This window comes from Mus caroli, chromosome 16 (assembly GCF_900094665.2).
Source record: "Mus caroli chromosome 16, CAROLI_EIJ_v1.1, whole genome shotgun sequence".
Classification (NCBI taxonomy): domain Eukaryota; kingdom Metazoa; phylum Chordata; class Mammalia; order Rodentia; family Muridae; genus Mus; species Mus caroli.
The window spans coordinates 70,997,342-71,015,740 of record NC_034585.1 but is presented as its reverse complement, the minus strand read 5'-3'; the positions used below and the strand labels follow the sequence as shown (position 1 = coordinate 71,015,740).

The following is an 18,399-nucleotide window of genomic DNA, read 5'->3' as shown; positions in this document are numbered from 1 at the left end:
AAAATGATCCCATTAACAATTACACTTCTCTTTTCTGTTACAATAAAAAATAACTCAAAAAGAATAAAACATTTTAACAAATGTAGTAGGACGAGGTGGTTGTAGCAGTAAATATATTTTGAGTCTGAGTCGCTATTCCAAGAGTTTGGGGCCAGGAGGAAAAATAGCCAGACATACAACAAAAGTACCTACAACTCTATGATTTAAAATAAGAGTAACATCATTGCAGAACTATGATCCAGGAAAACATGTACCAAATTTCTAACCTACAGAATTGTATACTAGGCCTCTATTAGTTTTAAGGCATTTTGTTAACATAGTAACAAACAATGAAAATAACCTGTGTATGGCATGCTATATTCCTTTCGGGGGGTAAGGGTTTTCTTCTCTGAGATAATATTGTTTATGGTCCCATATTAAATGAAAATTGCGAAAGGAAAGGGTATATACTAGCTACCATTTTATTGCTGTGATTAAAATCATTGACTGAAAGGGAGTATCTTAGCTACTTTCCTATTGCTGTGACAAAACACTGTAACTAAGGCAACTTATAAAAGAAAGTGTTTACTTTGGCTTACTGTTTCTGGGGTTTAGAATCCAAGAAGGTCCAGTGCAGGGTAACAGAGGGCTTACATCTTTAACCTAAAACCACCAGAGCAACTCAAGAAAAAGTTTACATTGGCTTACAGGTCCAGAAGGCTAGATATTCGTATTGGCAGGAGAGACATGACAAACAGGCCACCAGTGCAGGAAGCTAAAAGACCATACCAAGTGCAATCAAGCTAAGAACTCTGAAAGCCTGCTTTCCAGCCATGGACTTCCTCCAAAAAGTCTCCACATCCTAAAACTTCCCTAACTTCCCCAATAGCAGCCACAACTAGGTACCAAGTGTCTAACTGCATGAGCCAGTAGGAGACATTTCTCTTTCAAAGGACAACAGAAAGGTGGGCAGAGGGAATTACAGTGAGCAGTGTTTGTATCACTGATCCTCATGATACTAGCCCCATGGCTGGTGAATCTAATGCCTGTCTGCTTCTATACTGTTGGTGGTTGGGCTACTTTTATGTGGACTACTTACACCTGGTTACTTTGTATCTTTCCATCAATTTACACCTTGACTCTCACATTTGGAAAAAAAAAAAAAAAAACAGCTCTAAAATACTGGAAGTTCTCTTCAAGGTAAAAATATATAGGCTTTCTCCAGTCTTGTTCCTTCCCAGTGATCATAGTATTTCTATGTCACACAGCATGTTGAATTAAATTTCTGATTACCTTCTCTCTCTCCTTTATTGATGCCAATGGTTACCACTGTGCTAAGCACACAGTAACTGTTCGATAACATTTATTAAAATTATCATTACCCATCAAAATCATCAATTGGATGTTTGAATTATGCTTTCTTCATTCTTCCTAAGAACTTTGGCGAATAGTAGTCATATATTCACATGCTTTCATTTTTCACATAACAAAGTATTTAAAAACACTAAAGTGTATTATAATGTTAGCCATAATTCAGATATAAAATCATTATATGTGTGATAATATCTATCTGTAGATAGGTAGGTAGACAGATAGACATAGACCAACCTATCATAGATAAAGTACATAGATAGCTAGAAACTTAAAAGATAAAAGATTTTACACAAGTAGAAAGCCAGTAGAGGTTCTTTCCCACAACTAGCAGACCTGTAGTCAACTAGGACTACTTGATTTGCACCTAAGACAGAGAAGCGCATTTAAGTTTCTAGGACCTTAAGTGTTCATGAACTTTCCCAATAGTAAAGTCACGTCTAGAAGGAGTCCTTAAGTCGTATCAAATATTAAACAGTGAGGAAAAAACATCATGTTTTATACACTAAAAAGCACCTGTAGCCTCCCCCTCAATAATTGCAGTTAATCTTTTCGTCTTGCTGGGATTCAGAATCATCATGGAAGTAAACTTCCGGGTATGTATATGAGGGCGTTTCTGACCTGATTAATTGAGGCGAAAAGACTTCGCCTAACTATGAGCACTACTATTCCGACATCCAGCAGGTTCAAGGCTGAATAAGAGAGAGAGAGAGAGAGAGAGAGAGAGAGAGAGAGAGAGAGAGAGAGAGAGAGAGAGAGAGAATTAAAGAGAAATGCCTTCGTTTCCTGTCTCTGCTTCCTGACTGGGTGCAATGGGGACAGCTGGCTAAAAGGTCTTGCCTCCGTGACTTCCTTGCTATGACGAACTGTACCATTGAACTTTGAACCAAAATAAATCTTGTCTTCTTCAAATTGCTTTGCTAACGTATCTTACGGCGCCAGGGGAAAAGTGATCGGATAGTCAACACGTGAAAGGACCTGTCCAGGAAGACAATTCTGGCCATTTACGACATAATTAAAACGAAAAGTAGAATGTATCTTTCCATATTTGTTTGTAACAGCATATGTGAATGTTAATATTAGATTTGAAAATATCTTGGATAAACCATGCGGTCCTGTATAAACTTCATTCCTGAAGAGCCCGTGAAATAATTTACTGCCAACAGCACCGGGCTGGCGATGCACTTAAGAACTGCAAGGATGTTTGCAATGCAACGAACAGGTACACCAGAAGAGTCTCTGGTAGGACTGCCCCACTGTGGAATGCTAAGGGGACTTCGGGGGGCTTAGGAGAAGTCTATCTAGAATCTTGATTTCGACCAAAGACTCATAATCCTTAAAAAAAGAGGCTGAACAACAAAACAAAACAAAAAAAGGAAAAACAACAAACGGAAGTTTGAATTCCCCGCCAGCCTGAAAACGCAACCCACCTCGGAATCTTAATTGGTTTTATCCTCTTTATGCCTTCCAAGCTCTGGACAGTCCAGAACTGCAGTTCCCACAATACAACGCGGTGAGGCGGGGCTATAGGGACTTTTTTTTTTTTTTTTTTTTTTTTTTTACTGCGAGTAGGCTCGCGGCGTTTCGGGTTTGGTGAATGACAAACTCTGGCCTTTCCCAGACGCTGCTCCTACAACAAAGCCTGGTTTGTTGGGCCTTCGTGCGTGGGGAGGCCGAGTCTTCCCTCACTGGCCTGAGTGAAATCCGCCCCGCGGCCTCATGGTAGATGGAGTCATTGCAGTGGTGGAAATCGTAGTTCCTCCGGCTACCTCGGAGCCGACGGACTACATTTCCCAGGAGGCTGCGCGACAGCCGGAGACTAGGGGGCGGTGCCTCCCGTCGGTACAGTCATCCTTCTGCCTGTTCGGCGGGACTGATGGCCGGAGAGATGACGATCTTAGGTCAGTATCTCAGGGGTCCCTGCAGCTATGGCAGTCGACGGGGCGGTTCGACGAGGTCTGGGTGGGCAAGGGTTGCTTGTCTCACTTTCTGAATCACAGGTCACTCAGCCGAAGGGAACCTGAAAAGGGGGCTAAGGCTGTTTGGAGCTGGTGGGGGCGGGGCGCCTGGAGTCGGGGGGTCTGACTTGCCGAAGGCCTCTTAGGGTCGTATCACCAGGCACAGGTCTGAGGGACGAGGGCCTAGGAATGCTAACGACCTCGGTCTTCAATGGGTAGCCGAAATCGGTTCTCTGTGCGAGAACCCACTGTGAATAAGAAGGGAATCTCGAGATTGAAGACTTGGCTTCACTCGGGATGCGGAATTGGGAGAGATTCGGGTCCCTGTGCATTCTTAGCTGGATTCTCTTTTGAACATACCGGTTGGGAATTAACATTCCCTTGCCAAATGATGAGATGCTTTTGAGATTTGTCTGTAGGTGGGAAGAGACAAGTGGATAGGTTCTTGGACTGCTATGATGCGCCAGGCGTTGATTTGAAGGAGCTAGCAATTACCAACAAACAGCACTACCGACTGACATTCTGGGTTTGAGTGGGAACAGGTGTATCACGCAGACTAGTGAAACCAAATCAGATATTAATTCTAAACTCAGAGTAATGTTCTTATTCGCTTTTGTGTACAATATGCCTGGTGTTTCTATATGACCTTTTCCCTTAAATATTTGCTGAGCCTCGGCTCTTGATGGGCCGTACTATTCAATGGTGACTTGAACTTGCCTTCGGGAAGTTTACATATTGTTGCTATCAGGATTAGCACTTGTATACTTCTTCCCTAACAACTACTTTGAAAAGTATATCCTTAATGAATGCTTAAATATGCAAAATCTCTTGTGGGACTCTGCTATGAGGTAACAGTAGCGCCTAAGCAGTTTTCAGATCAGCATATCCAACTTACATATTTTATCCATTTGAATGGGTAAAGACGATAACCAAACAGGTTAGACTTACATACCAAAGCTTTCTCTGTGAGAATTTCCTAATAGCATTTCATTTTAGTAATAACAGGTAAAAACTGTTTATGAAGCTATCAATCTAAATAGCAATAAGCCAAGAGAACTGGATTGTATTTAGCCTTAGTTTCACATTTGTGATATTTTCATTCAACAACAGCATAATGGTTATTTAAATATCTTTACATTTTATTCCTTTATTATCATGTAACAGATTATACAAAAATAAAGTTGTGAGGGCTTTTTGGTTTTTGAGGGTTTTTTTTTTTTTCTCCTTTGTTTTTAATTGTAGCCCGATGGAATGTTAAAAACTTGATGTCCAAAAGAAATAGCTAATAATCCTATAAAGTGAAATATTTTATGCTTTGTTTTAAAAATGCTATTAAGAAGATGTTGCTATAGGTACAGTATATGGTAGTAGCTTCATAAAAACTTATCTTTTTACCTTTTGCAGGTTCAGCTGTTTTGACTCTCCTCTTGGCAGGCTACTTGGCACAACAGTATTTACCATTGCCTACGCCAAAAGTGATTGGCATTGACCTGGGTACCACCTACTGTTCGGTTGGTGTATTTTTTCCTGGGACAGGAAAAGTGAAGGTGATTCCAGATGAAAACGGGCATATCAGCATCCCCAGCATGGTATCCTTCACGGACGGTGATGTGTATGTGGGCTATGAGAGCCTAGAGCTGGCTGATTCAAATCCTCAAAACACAATCTATGATGCCAAACGGTTCATCGGGAAGATCTTCACCCCGGAGGAGCTGGAGGCTGAAGTTGGCAGATACCCATTTAAGGTAGGAAACTAATCTACACTGTGTCCATTTGATTTAATGGTGCTGTTTGAATCCGTGCTTTGACTTCCCAGTGCCCATCATTCCATCCCCTGCTGGCTTTATGTGTCAGGGAATTGTATTCTCTCAGTGAGAAATCCCACAGCAGCTGCAGGGTGGTGGATCAGTTCAGTGACTTCCTGGTGCTACCAGGTCAGGAAATGGGGCCTTGCTGTGCACTCATTCCGCCATCATCACAGTTCCAGTTAGTTCTCTCAAGACATTTTAGGAAGGATGCTGAAGCCCCGTGGACTGTGAATAGATATTCTCTATGTGTGTACATTTTGTATGCATACAACATTTGTACACTTGCTGTCGTGCTTTCTGACTTATTTGAAGTGTGTCAGTATGTTATACACATGTAGTGCATGTACCTCACTAGCTTTAATGGCTGTGGAACTGCTATTTTATTACATAGTTACTCTATCTCAGCACTCCCTCTTATACTTTGCTAGTGTCACACTAATTTTTGAAGTTCAGTATATATATATATGCATATATGTGTGTGTGTATATATATATGCATGTATGTATATGAGTATATATATATGTATGTGTAGATATATGTATATACACACACACATATGTATGTATATATGTATATACATACATATACATATATGTATATATATGTGAGTATGTGTGTATGTGTGTGTGTATATATATGTATATATATATATATATACATATATATATGTATATGTATATATCTTTGTGTCGGTTAGAAATTGCCTGCCTTATAGAATTTTGAGTTGGATATATATGTGTGGGTTTTTTTTATATAATTATTTTATTTATTTACATTCCAGACCTTACCCCCTTCCTGGTCCCCCCTCCCAACAGTTCCTCAACCCATTCCCTCTTCCCCTTGCTCACCCCACACACCTCCCCCTTCCCTGGGGCCTCAAGTCTCTGGAGGATTAGGTACATCTTTTCCCACCGAGGCCAGACCAGGCAGTCTTCTGCTATGTATGTGCCAGGGGCCTCAGTCCAGCCCAGTATGGTCTTGGTTGGTAGCTCAGTCTCTGGGAACTCCCAGGGATCTGGGTTAGTTGAGACTGCTGGTCTTCCTATGGGGTCGCCCTCCCCTTCAGCTTCTTCAATCCTTCCTCTGATTCCTCCATAGGGGTCTGCTACGTCAGTTGAATGGTTGGGTGTTCGTTGGCTGTAGGTATCTGTGTCTGTCTCAGTCAGCTGCTGGTAGAGCCTCTCAGAGGACAGCCATGGTAGGCTCCTGTCTGAATCAGTAATAGTGTTAGACCTTGGTGCACTCCAGGAGATAGATCCCAAGTTGGGCTGGTCACTGGACAGCCTTTCCTTCAGTTTCTTCTCCATTTTTGCCCCTGCCGTTCTTTTAGATAGGAACAATTCTGGGTGAGAAATTTTGACTGTGGGTTAGTAATCCTGTCCCTCCACTTGAGGCCCTGTCTTTCTTCTGGAGGTAGACTCTTCGAATTCCCTCTCCCCACTGTTGAGCATTTTGGATAAGGTCACCACCATTAAGTCCTGAGAGTCTCTCACCTCCCAGGTCTCGGGGATTTTCTAGAGGGTCCCCCCCACACTCCCAGATGCTTCATATTTCCATTCATTGTCCTGGCCCTTCGGGTTCTCTTCTGCCCCCCACCCCCACCCCCATACCTGGTCCTGTTCCCCTTTTCCCATCCTCTTCCCTCTCCCACCCAGGTCCCTCCTTCCCTCTGCTTCCCGTGAGTATTTTGTTGTCCCTTCTAAGTGGGATTGAAGCATCCTCAGTTGGGCCTTCCTGCTTGGTAAACTTCTTACGGTCTGTGGGTTGTCTCCTAGGTATTCTGTACTTTATGGCCAGTATCCACTTATCAGTGATTACATAACATGCATGTCCTATTGGGTCTGGCTTACTTTGCTCTTTTCTAGTTGCATCCATTTGCCTGCAAAATTCATGATGTCCTCATTTTTAATAGCTGAAGAGTATTCCATTGTGAACATGAACCACATTTTCTGTATCCACTCTGGTTTGTTTCCAGCTTCTTCCTACTGCTAATGAACATAGTGGACCACGTGTCCTTGTGGTATGGTGAGCACATACCCAGGAAAGGCATAGCTGGGCCTCCAAGTAGAACTATTTCCATATTTTCTGAGGAACTGCCAGGTTGATTTCCAGAGTGGTTGGTTGTACCAGCTTGCAATCCAGCATCTCCTGTCACCTGAGTTTTTGATCTCAGCCATTCTGATTGGTGTCAGGTGGAATCTCAACATTTTGATTTACGTTTTTAGGAATTTTACTTATATTCCCAGATTGTAGATCAGAAGGTCCGCATGCTCTTAACCTTTGCTTTTGGAGTGTCCGCCTCTTCAGCAGGCAGTGTGACTTTCTTTACTTACTGAGGTAGGCCGTGCTCCGGAGCAGTCACTGAACTGTAAAGCCTCAGCCTCTTGAGCGGGTCAACCTGTGCACCCAGGTCCATGTTCCACAATCCACAACTGAAAAATGGCATTTTGTATTAAGTGTCTTTCCTTTGCTTTACAGGAGTTATATTTAGTGGTATTTTTTTCTTTCTTCTAAAAATTCTATTGGTTGATTGATTGTTTGATTAATACAGGAACTAAATTTGTAGACTTGTCTGATCTACAACTCACAAAGACCTGATTGCCTCTGCATTTCTTCTTCTTTGTCCTGGTTTGATATCTTTCTCTTTTTTTTAATGACAATAAAATACCTTATCATCTCTGTGACGTCTAAGTTGTTTTTCCTTTCAAAGTATTAGGCATACATGAAATCTCAATGATAGAAGAGGGGTTTTGATTCCTGTAGTAATTAGTATGAACTCTGACCCTTTGCACTGATTTGATTTTTTTTTTTCTCTTTTGGATTTCCATCTTAATACTTTTATGTATTTATTTTTCAGTGTTATTTTTAAACATTTGATTTTTGTGGCTTGTTTCTCCCGTGTGCAACTTCTCTTCTAAGTTATGAAGTGGTCTAATGAGTCTACATGTGTTAGACTCACTAGGTAGTTGTATCATCACGGCTTCCCAAATAAAGTGTTGCCTCCTTTGTGATTGGAGTTTCTGTAGTTTTCTTTCGTGTGATTTTAATTACCAGTTCTCAATGAGCATGAATATGAAATGCAAACACCCATAAATGACCAGTATGTAAATTGTTTTGGGGGATCATGATGAAGTCCTTCACTGGGCTTCCCAGTCTTACCCAGAGTGTGGACCATCCCGTTGGTCACTGTATTCTCTGGGCTGTCCTAGCTCAGCAGCCGTCCTGGGGATCAGGTGTTGAAGGCATTGCGGTACTGTCATTAAGACTATCTTACTAAGTAATGGCCCCGAAATTAGTGATACTGGCTGGCTACTTGTGTGTATTGGGCAGAACTTTTAAAGTGCTTTGTCTGAGTGAAAACATGTCCACTGAGGGCGAACAGCTCCAAGAAAAGGAGTCTCCTGGGTGTTGTAACGCATTCTTCCAATGAGAATGTACAGAGATTATCCTAGGCTTCTGTTACATTCCTGACTTTTGTTTGGCTATTCCTGAAAACTGTAACACAGATTTATTTAGTAAGTTTTTAAATATCACATTCAGTGAACTCTAATCTGGAAAAGGGTGTTGGATATATTATAGTGAGGTTTTTCTTAGTTTTACAGGTTTTTGTTGAATCAATCCAATATGTGCATGTCAAAGTAATTGGACTTTTGTCTATACATACATAACTTTACATTCTTGCTTTTCAAATCTTATTTACAGGTTTTACACAGAAATGGGATGGCTGAGTTTTCTGTGACAAGTAATGAAACCATCATTGTTTCTCCGGAGTTTGTTGGCTCTCGATTGCTGCTGAAGCTAAAGGAGATGGCTGAGGAATACCTCGGCATGCCGGTTGCCAATGCTGTCATTTCTGTGCCTGCAGAATTTGACCTACAACAGAGAAATTCAACAATCCAAGCTGCCAACCTTGCTGGTAATAGCACCTTTGACTGACCTGACATGCCTTTTCTCAGATTGTGTTAGGACTAACATCTTCTGTAAATCAACTGTAGGCATCCAAACTATATGGCAGATGAGTTAGCTGTCTGTTTTAGATAGATTTGCAATGATGATTATGAACTCTGGTACAACATTAAATGTGGAGAAAAAGCAGTATAGGGCTAGGGCTGTAGCTTTCTGATAGATTACTTCTCTAGAGAGGGTCAGGCCCAGCCTAGGTTCAGTCCTCCAGGATACAACCGTCCTCAAAATATGTTTCTAAAATGAAAAGAAAAGAAGAAGCTAAGCAAATCAGGCATATGACAAACTGTGGGAGAGAGCATGAGTACTCCTGTACTTCTGATCAAAGATACGATGTCTTCCTTGTTCAGGTGAAGTGTTTCCAGACTTTGCAAGGTGAAAGTGATGCCACCTGTTCTATAAATCCTGCTTTTGTGCTGCTGTATCCAAATAGATGGAGGTGTAGAGTAAGCGTAATTCGCACATAGCATGTAACATTGTGCCATGGGGACTTCCTGTACTTATCAGTAATCGTAGTTGTATGGCCCTTCTAATGGAGAGCAAGCAGCAGTGTCCTTCCCACCATTGGCTTCAGGAGGATCAATCACCTCGTGTTCAGAGCTACTGGGACATCTTTTTTTTTTAAAGTTGGATATTTTCTTTATTTACATTTCAAATGTTATCCCCTTTCCTGGTCCCCCTGCCCCCCAGGAACCCCCTATCCTTTCCCTCCCCCTCCCTCCACCCTCGCTTCTATGAGAGTGCTTCCCTACCCACCCACTCCTGCTCCCCACCCTTGAATTCCCTACAATGATTGGGGCATCAAGCCTTCACAGGGCCAAGGGCCTCTCCTCCCATTGATGCCCAACAAGGCCATCCGCTGCTATACAGTCTTTACCAGAAAGTAGCATGGGTGGAAGAATGGAGGCCTGGAGGGTAGTCAGAGATAGATGGGGGGGCTTATAGAATGACCAGGAATGCCTTCCCGAAACAGTGACGTAAGTCTCTGACTCTAGGGCCCCACACATGATCAGAACAGAGTTAGAAGTGTGATAACCAGAGGAAGGGCAGTAGCATCTGTGGGAGAATCTTTAGAGTTTGAAATGCCGATGTGGCTCCTGACCTCACACCTTGTACACCACTTTAAGTGTGGAAATTACTGCAAAGCAGGAATCTTATTCAAGGTAATGTGGTCTTTTACATGAGATCAGCTGACCATATTTCCACAACTGTATATTTCCAAGTAGAGTATCAATATTAGAAAAGGCTGGAAGAGGTTTTTCAATTGTTAATAAAATGTCAAGATACTAAACTTAGGCTTTTCTTTTTTATGGTGTATTCTTTAAGAATAATTTTAATTATACCAGTAAAAAGAACTTGCATTTTTCATACTATTGTATTTTTCCCACTGCTTTTGTCATTGCTGGATGAAGGTCATATTACAGCAGAAATAGACATGTTTTTATTACAAGTTGAGTAGAAACTGTTTCCTCCCATGGTCTTTCAGGACTGAAGATCTTGAGGGTGATAAATGAGCCTACAGCAGCAGCGATGGCCTATGGTCTCCACAAGGTTGACGTGTTCTACGTGTTGGTCATAGACTTGGGTGGAGGAACTCTTGATGTGTCCTTACTGAATAAACAAGGAGGGATGTTCCTAACACGAGCGATGTCTGGTAAGAAAAGTGCACATCTAAGGAAGTGCAGGCGTGCTTTCCTCAATCTGCCCAGCATGTAGGATGTCGGTTTGGCTTTCAGAATATTTTGTGATTTTTCTATATAATGTTGCTTATATCTATGTACAGATCAAAGCTAACTATCAAAATAAAATGGCTGGACTTCCTGTAAGTCAGATAAGTAAGTTCCTTTAGAGCTTCCTTGATGATGGTTAAAGGGAAGATAACAGAAAAACATGTCAAAATGAAGACAGTCGGTTATTTCATCTGTTTCATGCGTGAGGACGAGGATGTCCTAAGAAAGGCAACTTGAGTGTCACTGAAGAAATAAGACCGTTTACTTTAAATCTCTTTTCAAGATTTTTGCTTTGTGCTTTTTAGGCCAAAATGTAAGAGTGCTTATTAACCTACATAAGCGTTCTAACATTTATATTTCTCACTCTTTTAACCAAATTCCTTAGAGCCAAAATATATACTCTGAGTTTATATTCCATTATTTTTTCCTATAGAACTATTTCTATTAAGCTTTTAATTATTAACAGTAAGATAAGATTATATTTTTGGTACCTGTTAATCATAAAAATTCCAAAATGAGACAGTGTTTCAATTTCAGGTAGATGCTGCCTTCATTCTTCTGTTTATCAAAAATCACTTGATGTCATTGAAATACTCCTTTCTTGATCATTTAGGATTTCTAACCCTGCTAGGCACTGATTATCAATAGTAGAAGATAGAAATAGAAATAATAATAATAGCTGAGATAAAACCGTTTCTAGAATCTGAAGTAAGTAACTATCTGCCCTTACCATTTAGGTTAAAATGGTTTTAACATAGGTCTTTTTTAGTCAACATACATTAGTAAAACCTTAATATATTACAGGACTTCTTATCCTTAGAATACCTTAACATACAGAGTTTATATTTATGTGCATATAAATATGACATAAGGTTTTTAATTCTGTGTTTAGGAAACAACAAACTTGGAGGACAAGACTTCAATCAGAGGCTGCTTCAGTATTTATATAAAGAGATCTATCAAACATACGGCTTTCTCCCTTCCAGGAAAGAGGAAATCCACAGATTAAGACAGGCGGTGGAAATGGTCAAGCTAAACTTGACGCTTCATCAGTCTGCCCAGGTATCAGTTTTACTCACTGTAGAGGGGAAGGACAGCAAGAAACCTCAAAATGGTGACTCTGAACTGCCAAAAGACCAGCTTACCCCAGGGGATGGTCACCATATGAACAGAGTGTTTAGACCTGGCCTTTCTGAAAGCAAGAGTGGAAAAAGTCAGGTTTTATTTGAGACAGAAGTATCCCGCAAGCTCTTTGATACCCTCAATGAAGATCTCTTTCAGAAAATACTCGTACCCATTCAGCAAGTATTAAAAGAAGGCCTCTTAGACAAGACTGAAATTGACGAGGTGGTTCTAGTTGGGGGTTCTACTCGTATTCCTCGGATCCGCCAAGTTATTCAGGAGTTCTTTGGAAAGGACCCGAATACATCTGTAGACCCTGACCTGGCAGTGGTGACAGGAGTGGCCATCCAAGCTGGGATTGATGGAGGCTCCTGGCCTCTCCAAGTTAGTGCTTTGGAAATTCCCAATAAGCATTTACAGAAAACCAACTTCAACTGAACTCTGAGGGAGTGCTGGTAACTGATCTTGTCTTGGGGTATTAAGGATTTCCATGTGACGCCTCCTCCAGAAAAGAAGTCCATGAAGTCACTCAAAAATTCCCAAAAGGACATTTATACAGGACAACTTGACATAGTGTTTTGTTTTAGAATCGAATATGACCAGATGAGTCTTGTTTGGGTGTGTAAAAAAAAAAAAAAAAAGCTCAGTATTTCTAAAGTAACACAGTTGAGTAAAACTCTCCTGGATTCTGGAAGTAGGTAGCCATCCGCACTTACTAGTCTGGAAACTTGAAATAGTGCCAACTATGAGGCCCAAGTTCTTACTGAATTGTATTAGTAGGGGCTGATAATTTCTTGAAGGACTGTTATGTCAGGTATTTACACTGGCTGGGAGAGAGCAGTATTATTAAACTGCATAGATAGTATTCACCAACTGCCATGTAATTTGTATTTTCAAAAATCCACTATCTTTTTACATATTACATCCTCCTAATCTACAGATTTTAATATATTTGAAAGACCAGTTTTTCTTCCCAAAATAGCTAAAGATTTATTCAGATTTCTTTCTGCCAGATAGTAGACATGCCCTGTTTAAACTGTAGTCTTTTTATCTTGAGGGCGTCATTTTCTGCTTGTATTTTCACACCTCTGCTTTGTAAGAATAAAAAAGACCGTAGAAAGTTACCAGTTGCCTTTTCCAAGCGTTGATGTCACAATAAAGCTGTATTACTCTCTCCATTTGTTTTTGCTATCCAAGACCATTGGATATTTGTAGCAGCTGTTTGGTTTTGGTTATGTTGTTTCCCCTTTTCCCAGGATCAAACCTAGAAATGCAGGACTATAGTCAAACTACTTTAGACATTGAGGCAAGGGGCTCACAAGTTCAAAGCCTGTCTGAGCTACCCAGGAAGTTCTAGACCAATATAGGCAACTTAGTGAGATCCTGTTGCTGTCTCAAAAACCGAGAGGGAGATAGGGAGGGGAAGAAGAAAGCAAGCCAGATGGCCACAAGGGCCAGTGAAGAAAATATTCTTATGTTGACTTTGTGATGCCCATGTTGTTGGAAGATATATGTCATTATATTTGCTTTAATGAAAGTATTCACATACAAGAATTATATCCTGGCTATCTTGTTCATTTAAAGTATATCCTGTTTATCAGTGTTGTAATAACTAAAAAAGAGAACTAAAATTTTGAACAAGATCAAGCGCTTCAGCTTCCCAAAGAGTAATGCAGGAATGTGGTAGATTTTGGGTTGGGGGGGGGTGTTTGTTTGTTTGTTTGTTTGTTTTGCAGCTTTATAATTTTTTTTTTTTTTTTGCTCAGTAGTGAAGTTGCGATTAAATTAACAGTCATTTCCATGTACCAAAGCGCGTGCAATTAGGTAGATAGATAAACATCAAATGCTGTGCTTTTATTTTAGAACTAATGGAGAAATGCCAAAGATGAGCCCTTCACAGCATTGTGAAAATATTCAAGACTGTGAATCTTTGATTTTCAGATTGAAAAACATCTGGGAACATGTTTGAGGCTACATGTACTGCAGTCTCCACATGTACTTGGAATTCTCACGTTAGCCATTTAGGATTATAAACAGCAAACTTGAATTTCTCAGTTGTATGACAACTCAAGACATGAACAAAATCAATTTGCAGAATAGAACAGATAAATAATACTAAAATGGGAAGATAAATATTTTTTTTTGAAAAAACAGGATGATGGTGTTGGAGGTGGGGCTATGTAGTTAGCATCCTCTTCCCTAGTAGTTACAATGTTAAAACCATGAAGGAAATTGTCTTCAATCAATTAGAGTCATGTGACTAATCCTGACACCAGTGTAGTTTATTTAAAAGGTACAAATGAATCCTGAAAGGGGCCATTTGTTAAACTCTGAGATCATTTTTCATAAAATTTGCTTTTTAGTTGTACATTTGGCTAAGGCTTTTTTTTTAGTATGTAACTTTAAAAATACTAAGTAATATGTAATTTATTTTATATCAATGTTTTGGTACTACGTTTTCACTCAAACCACTTATCAGATACCACTGTGTATAATATGAATTCAATATGACAGTTACTGTATAGAACAGATTGTGCCTCTTAAAAATGTGTGTACAGGTAATTCATATTTTGTTGTAAATCTATAGCAATTTGACTTTTAAATTGTGTACTTTATTTTCCACCCATGACTAGCTTGGAGTATATTTTTGATGTATATAAATACAAAAAGAGAGAGAGCCGATGTGATGCTTACAGACGTTTACTAGCAAGTGATAAAATCTCAGAAGTGTCACATCTTACTGCATTTACTGTATCCCATGTCTCCTGGCATTTCTGCTGTTTTCTGCATAGTTCTCATTTAGAAGAGCTAGTTCTTATGCGAACAGTTCCTTTAGAACTTTGATTAACAAGCTATGGCTTGTAACCAGTGGAGTTAAGTGCTGACTTGATCCACAAAGTTAATGAGTCTGTGTACCCTCCCCCCCAACTGTAATCTTTTCAGTTGACAGTTAGTACTTCATAATTTTCTAATAAAGTCTGTGTTAGTCTTTTGGACAAATATTGTTTTCTATCTTAAGAAATTCATTTTATGATGTCTTAAAAATAAGCCCCTGGGGCCTGAGTGGATAGCTCTTGTTTTAGAGTATGTCCTCTTGCAGAAGACCCTGGTTCAATTCCTGGCTCCACATCGTAGCTCACAATCATCTGCAACTGTAGTTAAGAAGAAGAGGAGGAGGAGGAGGAGGCGGAAGAAGAAGAAGAAGAAGAAGAAGAAGAAGAAGAAAGTTGTTGATAGAACTATTTTAAAATAATTCAGTAATACTGAATTACTGGAAGAAAACATACCATTGGGGTTCATACAGTTCATATTTTAAGAGCAATTTAGACATACAATATTGTTTCTACCAAAGAAAGAAACAACGGCTCATTAAAATATAATTATATCCAAAACATGAAAGAGTTACAAGTCAACAATTTTCTCCCAAGTATATTCTGACACTGTGTCACTTAAACTGATCCAGCCTCAAACTTTATGGATTATTATTTTACTTGAAAGTAATAAATATAAAACATTAAACAGAAGATAAAGTGCAGTTAGTTTGGGACCATAATCCCAAGCTGCTCAAGGGCTTACTTTTATGAGTCCCCTTCATCTCATAAGTTGGACAGTTGCTCAGCACATGTGTACATAGGTATTTACAGAATATGAATCTAAAATGCATGGTTATATGCCACAAAGACTGCTAGTAACATATACAAACTTAATTAAAGCCAGGCACTTGGCCTTTCAGTAGCTCGTTTCTAGTAAAATGACACAGACTTAAGGAATTAAGAGTATAGGACAAACAGGATGAAAGTATGCATGGAATGAATGAGAGCACAGAGAAGGTACATTTGTATCCCAGGCAGGTAAGTGGAGGGATTTGTATCATCGAAGTGAATGTAGACATAACCTTGGGTAATATGAAGCAATATGGTTTGAACAGAACTAAGATTAAACAGAGACTAGTGTTATAGTAAAAAAGAAAAAAAATCTACCCCACCTTTGGTCGTTCAGTTCCTAGATAAAAGGCACAAAACCTTTATATTTATAATAAGCCTTAACAGCACTAGAGCTGGGCAGATAACAGTCCGTTAAGCTATTTTGTCAACTTCTCTGTCAATTATAACTTGCCACAATACATAGCAACAGACCAAACCTCAACAACTAGAATGGCTGCTATAAACTAAACACTGACACATACAACAACTCAGAGCCAGAGGCTTGCTTCTTAACATCTCTCACTGCCTTTATTTTAAAATACCACTGTACCACACCTATTTCATTTGGGAAAGGTGACATACAACTAAAAACACTCATTTCTTTGTCCCTGAGTATCTTTATTCTGGTTTCTGTTGTAATTTAAAAGAAATGCACTTTCCGACTAACCAAACCCTGTGACATCTTGAGTTCCATAATTCTTCTGGACTCTAGAGCAAGCATCCTGGAATGTAAAGAGCATCAAATTGAGTAAACCATGACTGATTTTCCGTTTAACTCTTAAAAAGAGAAAGTTAAAACTACCACATGAATACTTTCACTTCTAGATGCAAAAACTACTTAATGCAGAAAACAAAAATTTCTAGCATTCCTTTACCATTAAAATAGACCTCTAATTATTTTGGAAACTGTTTTCTATACCTTTAGGGAGAACATTTAACTTTGCCCATAGGCTAAAATCCTTGCCCAGTGGCAAGTATTCAATGTATTCCATATCTCTAATATCAACCTTCAAGAAATTGTTTCCTTTTTAATCAAGAAAAAAGTGTACCTGCATAAATCAATGAAACAATATAATCTGTGAGCAATTGTCAAGATGTTACAATGAGAAAAATCCTTCATAATTATGTTCAGCACCCAGTTATCAGTCTTAAAATCAATAGAGGCTGTTGATTCATTTAAAATAAGAATATTTTGTTTTTATGAAGCAATGCACAAGCAAAACAGAGCAGCTACCATTATCCAACTCTGATAAAAGAAACAGTAAAAAAAAAAAAATTCCACTGGTCATTTTTTAAATAACAACTTCTAGTTCTGATTCCCAGATGCTGTTATTTAATCTAATGCCATACCTGTTTATTCTAGTGCTGTACCTTTATTCTTTCATTCTCTTCAAGATTCCATGTATGCCATTTCTGTGTATCAGATATTGCCCAGGTTCTGGGAACAGAATAGTAAATAACAGAGACAGAAAAATCATGGTGGAGAATGACTCAGCAGTTAAGATTCTGACTCGGTGACTCACTGACTCAGCTTCCAGATGATTTAGATTCCAGTCTGAGTACCCACACAGTGAGTGTCTCACAACCATCTGGTAACTCTAGTCCCAAGGAATCTGCTACTTTCCAAGGACATTTATATACATGTGGTGCACAGACATACATGCAGACAAACAAACAAAAACCTCCATATATATATATATATATATATATATATATATATATATATATATATATATGAAGTAAATGGAAATGAAAAGTGTAAGCATCTGTATAGTATATATTGTTATAGTATATATAGTATAAGAAATAGGGGCAGGGTATTAGGCAAAGCCATAATTAGTTCTACTAACTAATGGGCTAAAATCTGCCTCTTTCCATGACTTATATTTGCATAAGCTGTGACTTTAAGATGATTTCCTTTGTTGAGTAAGCTTTCCCTTTCACAAGTTGGAAGCTTAGCTCAATGGGGTAGAGAAGGAGAACTCCTCTCCTTTTATTCCATTTAGCACCAGTCCTTTCTTTTAACTTCTCATCTCCTGGAACGCAGGGCTTGGCTCCAAAACTACATTCTCTGATGCTGCTCTTCCCCTCAAACTGAATATATTGTACTTCTCTTTGTCTGACTTCTTATTCATTGTAGATCCACATAAAAATTATCACTAATAACTAAGTACACAGTCAATACTAGGGTGTCTTGAAATTTCCTCTGCCAATGATACTAATTTAAAGCTCTTCATTTTAGCCTGCAGCATATTTTTTCCCCAACAAGGGCAGAAAGCAGTCACATTCTTTGCTAAAATACAATAATATTGGTCTTTACTATTATTCCTCTCTGACACCTCCTGAGTTTGTCATCCATAGGCCACATTGCAATGCTAGTTCCCAAGTTGATTAAACCCTACTTATGGCATTCAACACTTTCCTAATCTAAATCCAGAAAAGTCCACATTCTGCTAACAAGCAAAATGGCCATGCCTATCAAAGTAATATGTCATTCTCTGGTACCAATTTCTGTCTTTATTAATGTTTTAGTTCTGTGAAGAGACACAATGACCAAGTCAGCTTATAAAAACAAGAAAAGCATTTAATTGGGGCTTACTTACAGTTTCAAAGAATTGGTCTGTGATCATCTTGGTGGGGAGAGTATTGGCAGGCAGGCATGGTGCTGAGAGCTACATCTCATTCACAAGATGTAGGCAGAGAGAACATAAAACTGGGCCAGGCATGTGCTCTTGAATGTACCAACTCTGTTGTAGTGTGTACT

The 18,399-nt window shown here is 39.3% G+C and overlaps 1 protein-coding gene across 1 annotated transcript; it reads left to right on the top strand.

The window, feature by feature from the left end:
* Positions 1 to 3,183: 3,183 nt before the first annotated feature.
* Positions 3,184 to 14,931, top strand: Hspa13 (heat shock protein family A (Hsp70) member 13). The gene is made up of 5 exons (XM_021185425.2): positions 3,184 to 3,251; positions 4,713 to 5,053; positions 8,819 to 9,032; positions 10,566 to 10,733; positions 11,702 to 14,931. Exons 1-5 carry the CDS (start codon positions 3,227 to 3,229, stop codon positions 12,367 to 12,369), a joined length of 1,416 nt encoding a protein of 471 aa, XP_021041084.1. The 5' UTR covers positions 3,184 to 3,226; the 3' UTR covers positions 12,370 to 14,931.
* The last annotated feature ends 3,468 nt before the right edge of the window (positions 14,932 to 18,399 follow it).

What these genes read in the sequence shown, in the direction of transcription:
- Hspa13 (XM_021185425.2), top strand. Translation starts at nt 3,227, where the DNA reads ATGGCCGGAGAGATGACGATCTTAG. An exon ending in TTGGCAGATACCCATTTAAG is followed by an intron (nt 5,054 to 8,818) that starts GTAGGAAACTAA and finishes TCTTATTTACAG; the next exon opens with GTTTTACACAGAAATGGGAT. An exon ending in CCAAGCTGCCAACCTTGCTG is followed by an intron (nt 9,033 to 10,565) that starts GTAATAGCACCT and finishes ATGGTCTTTCAG; the next exon opens with GACTGAAGATCTTGAGGGTG.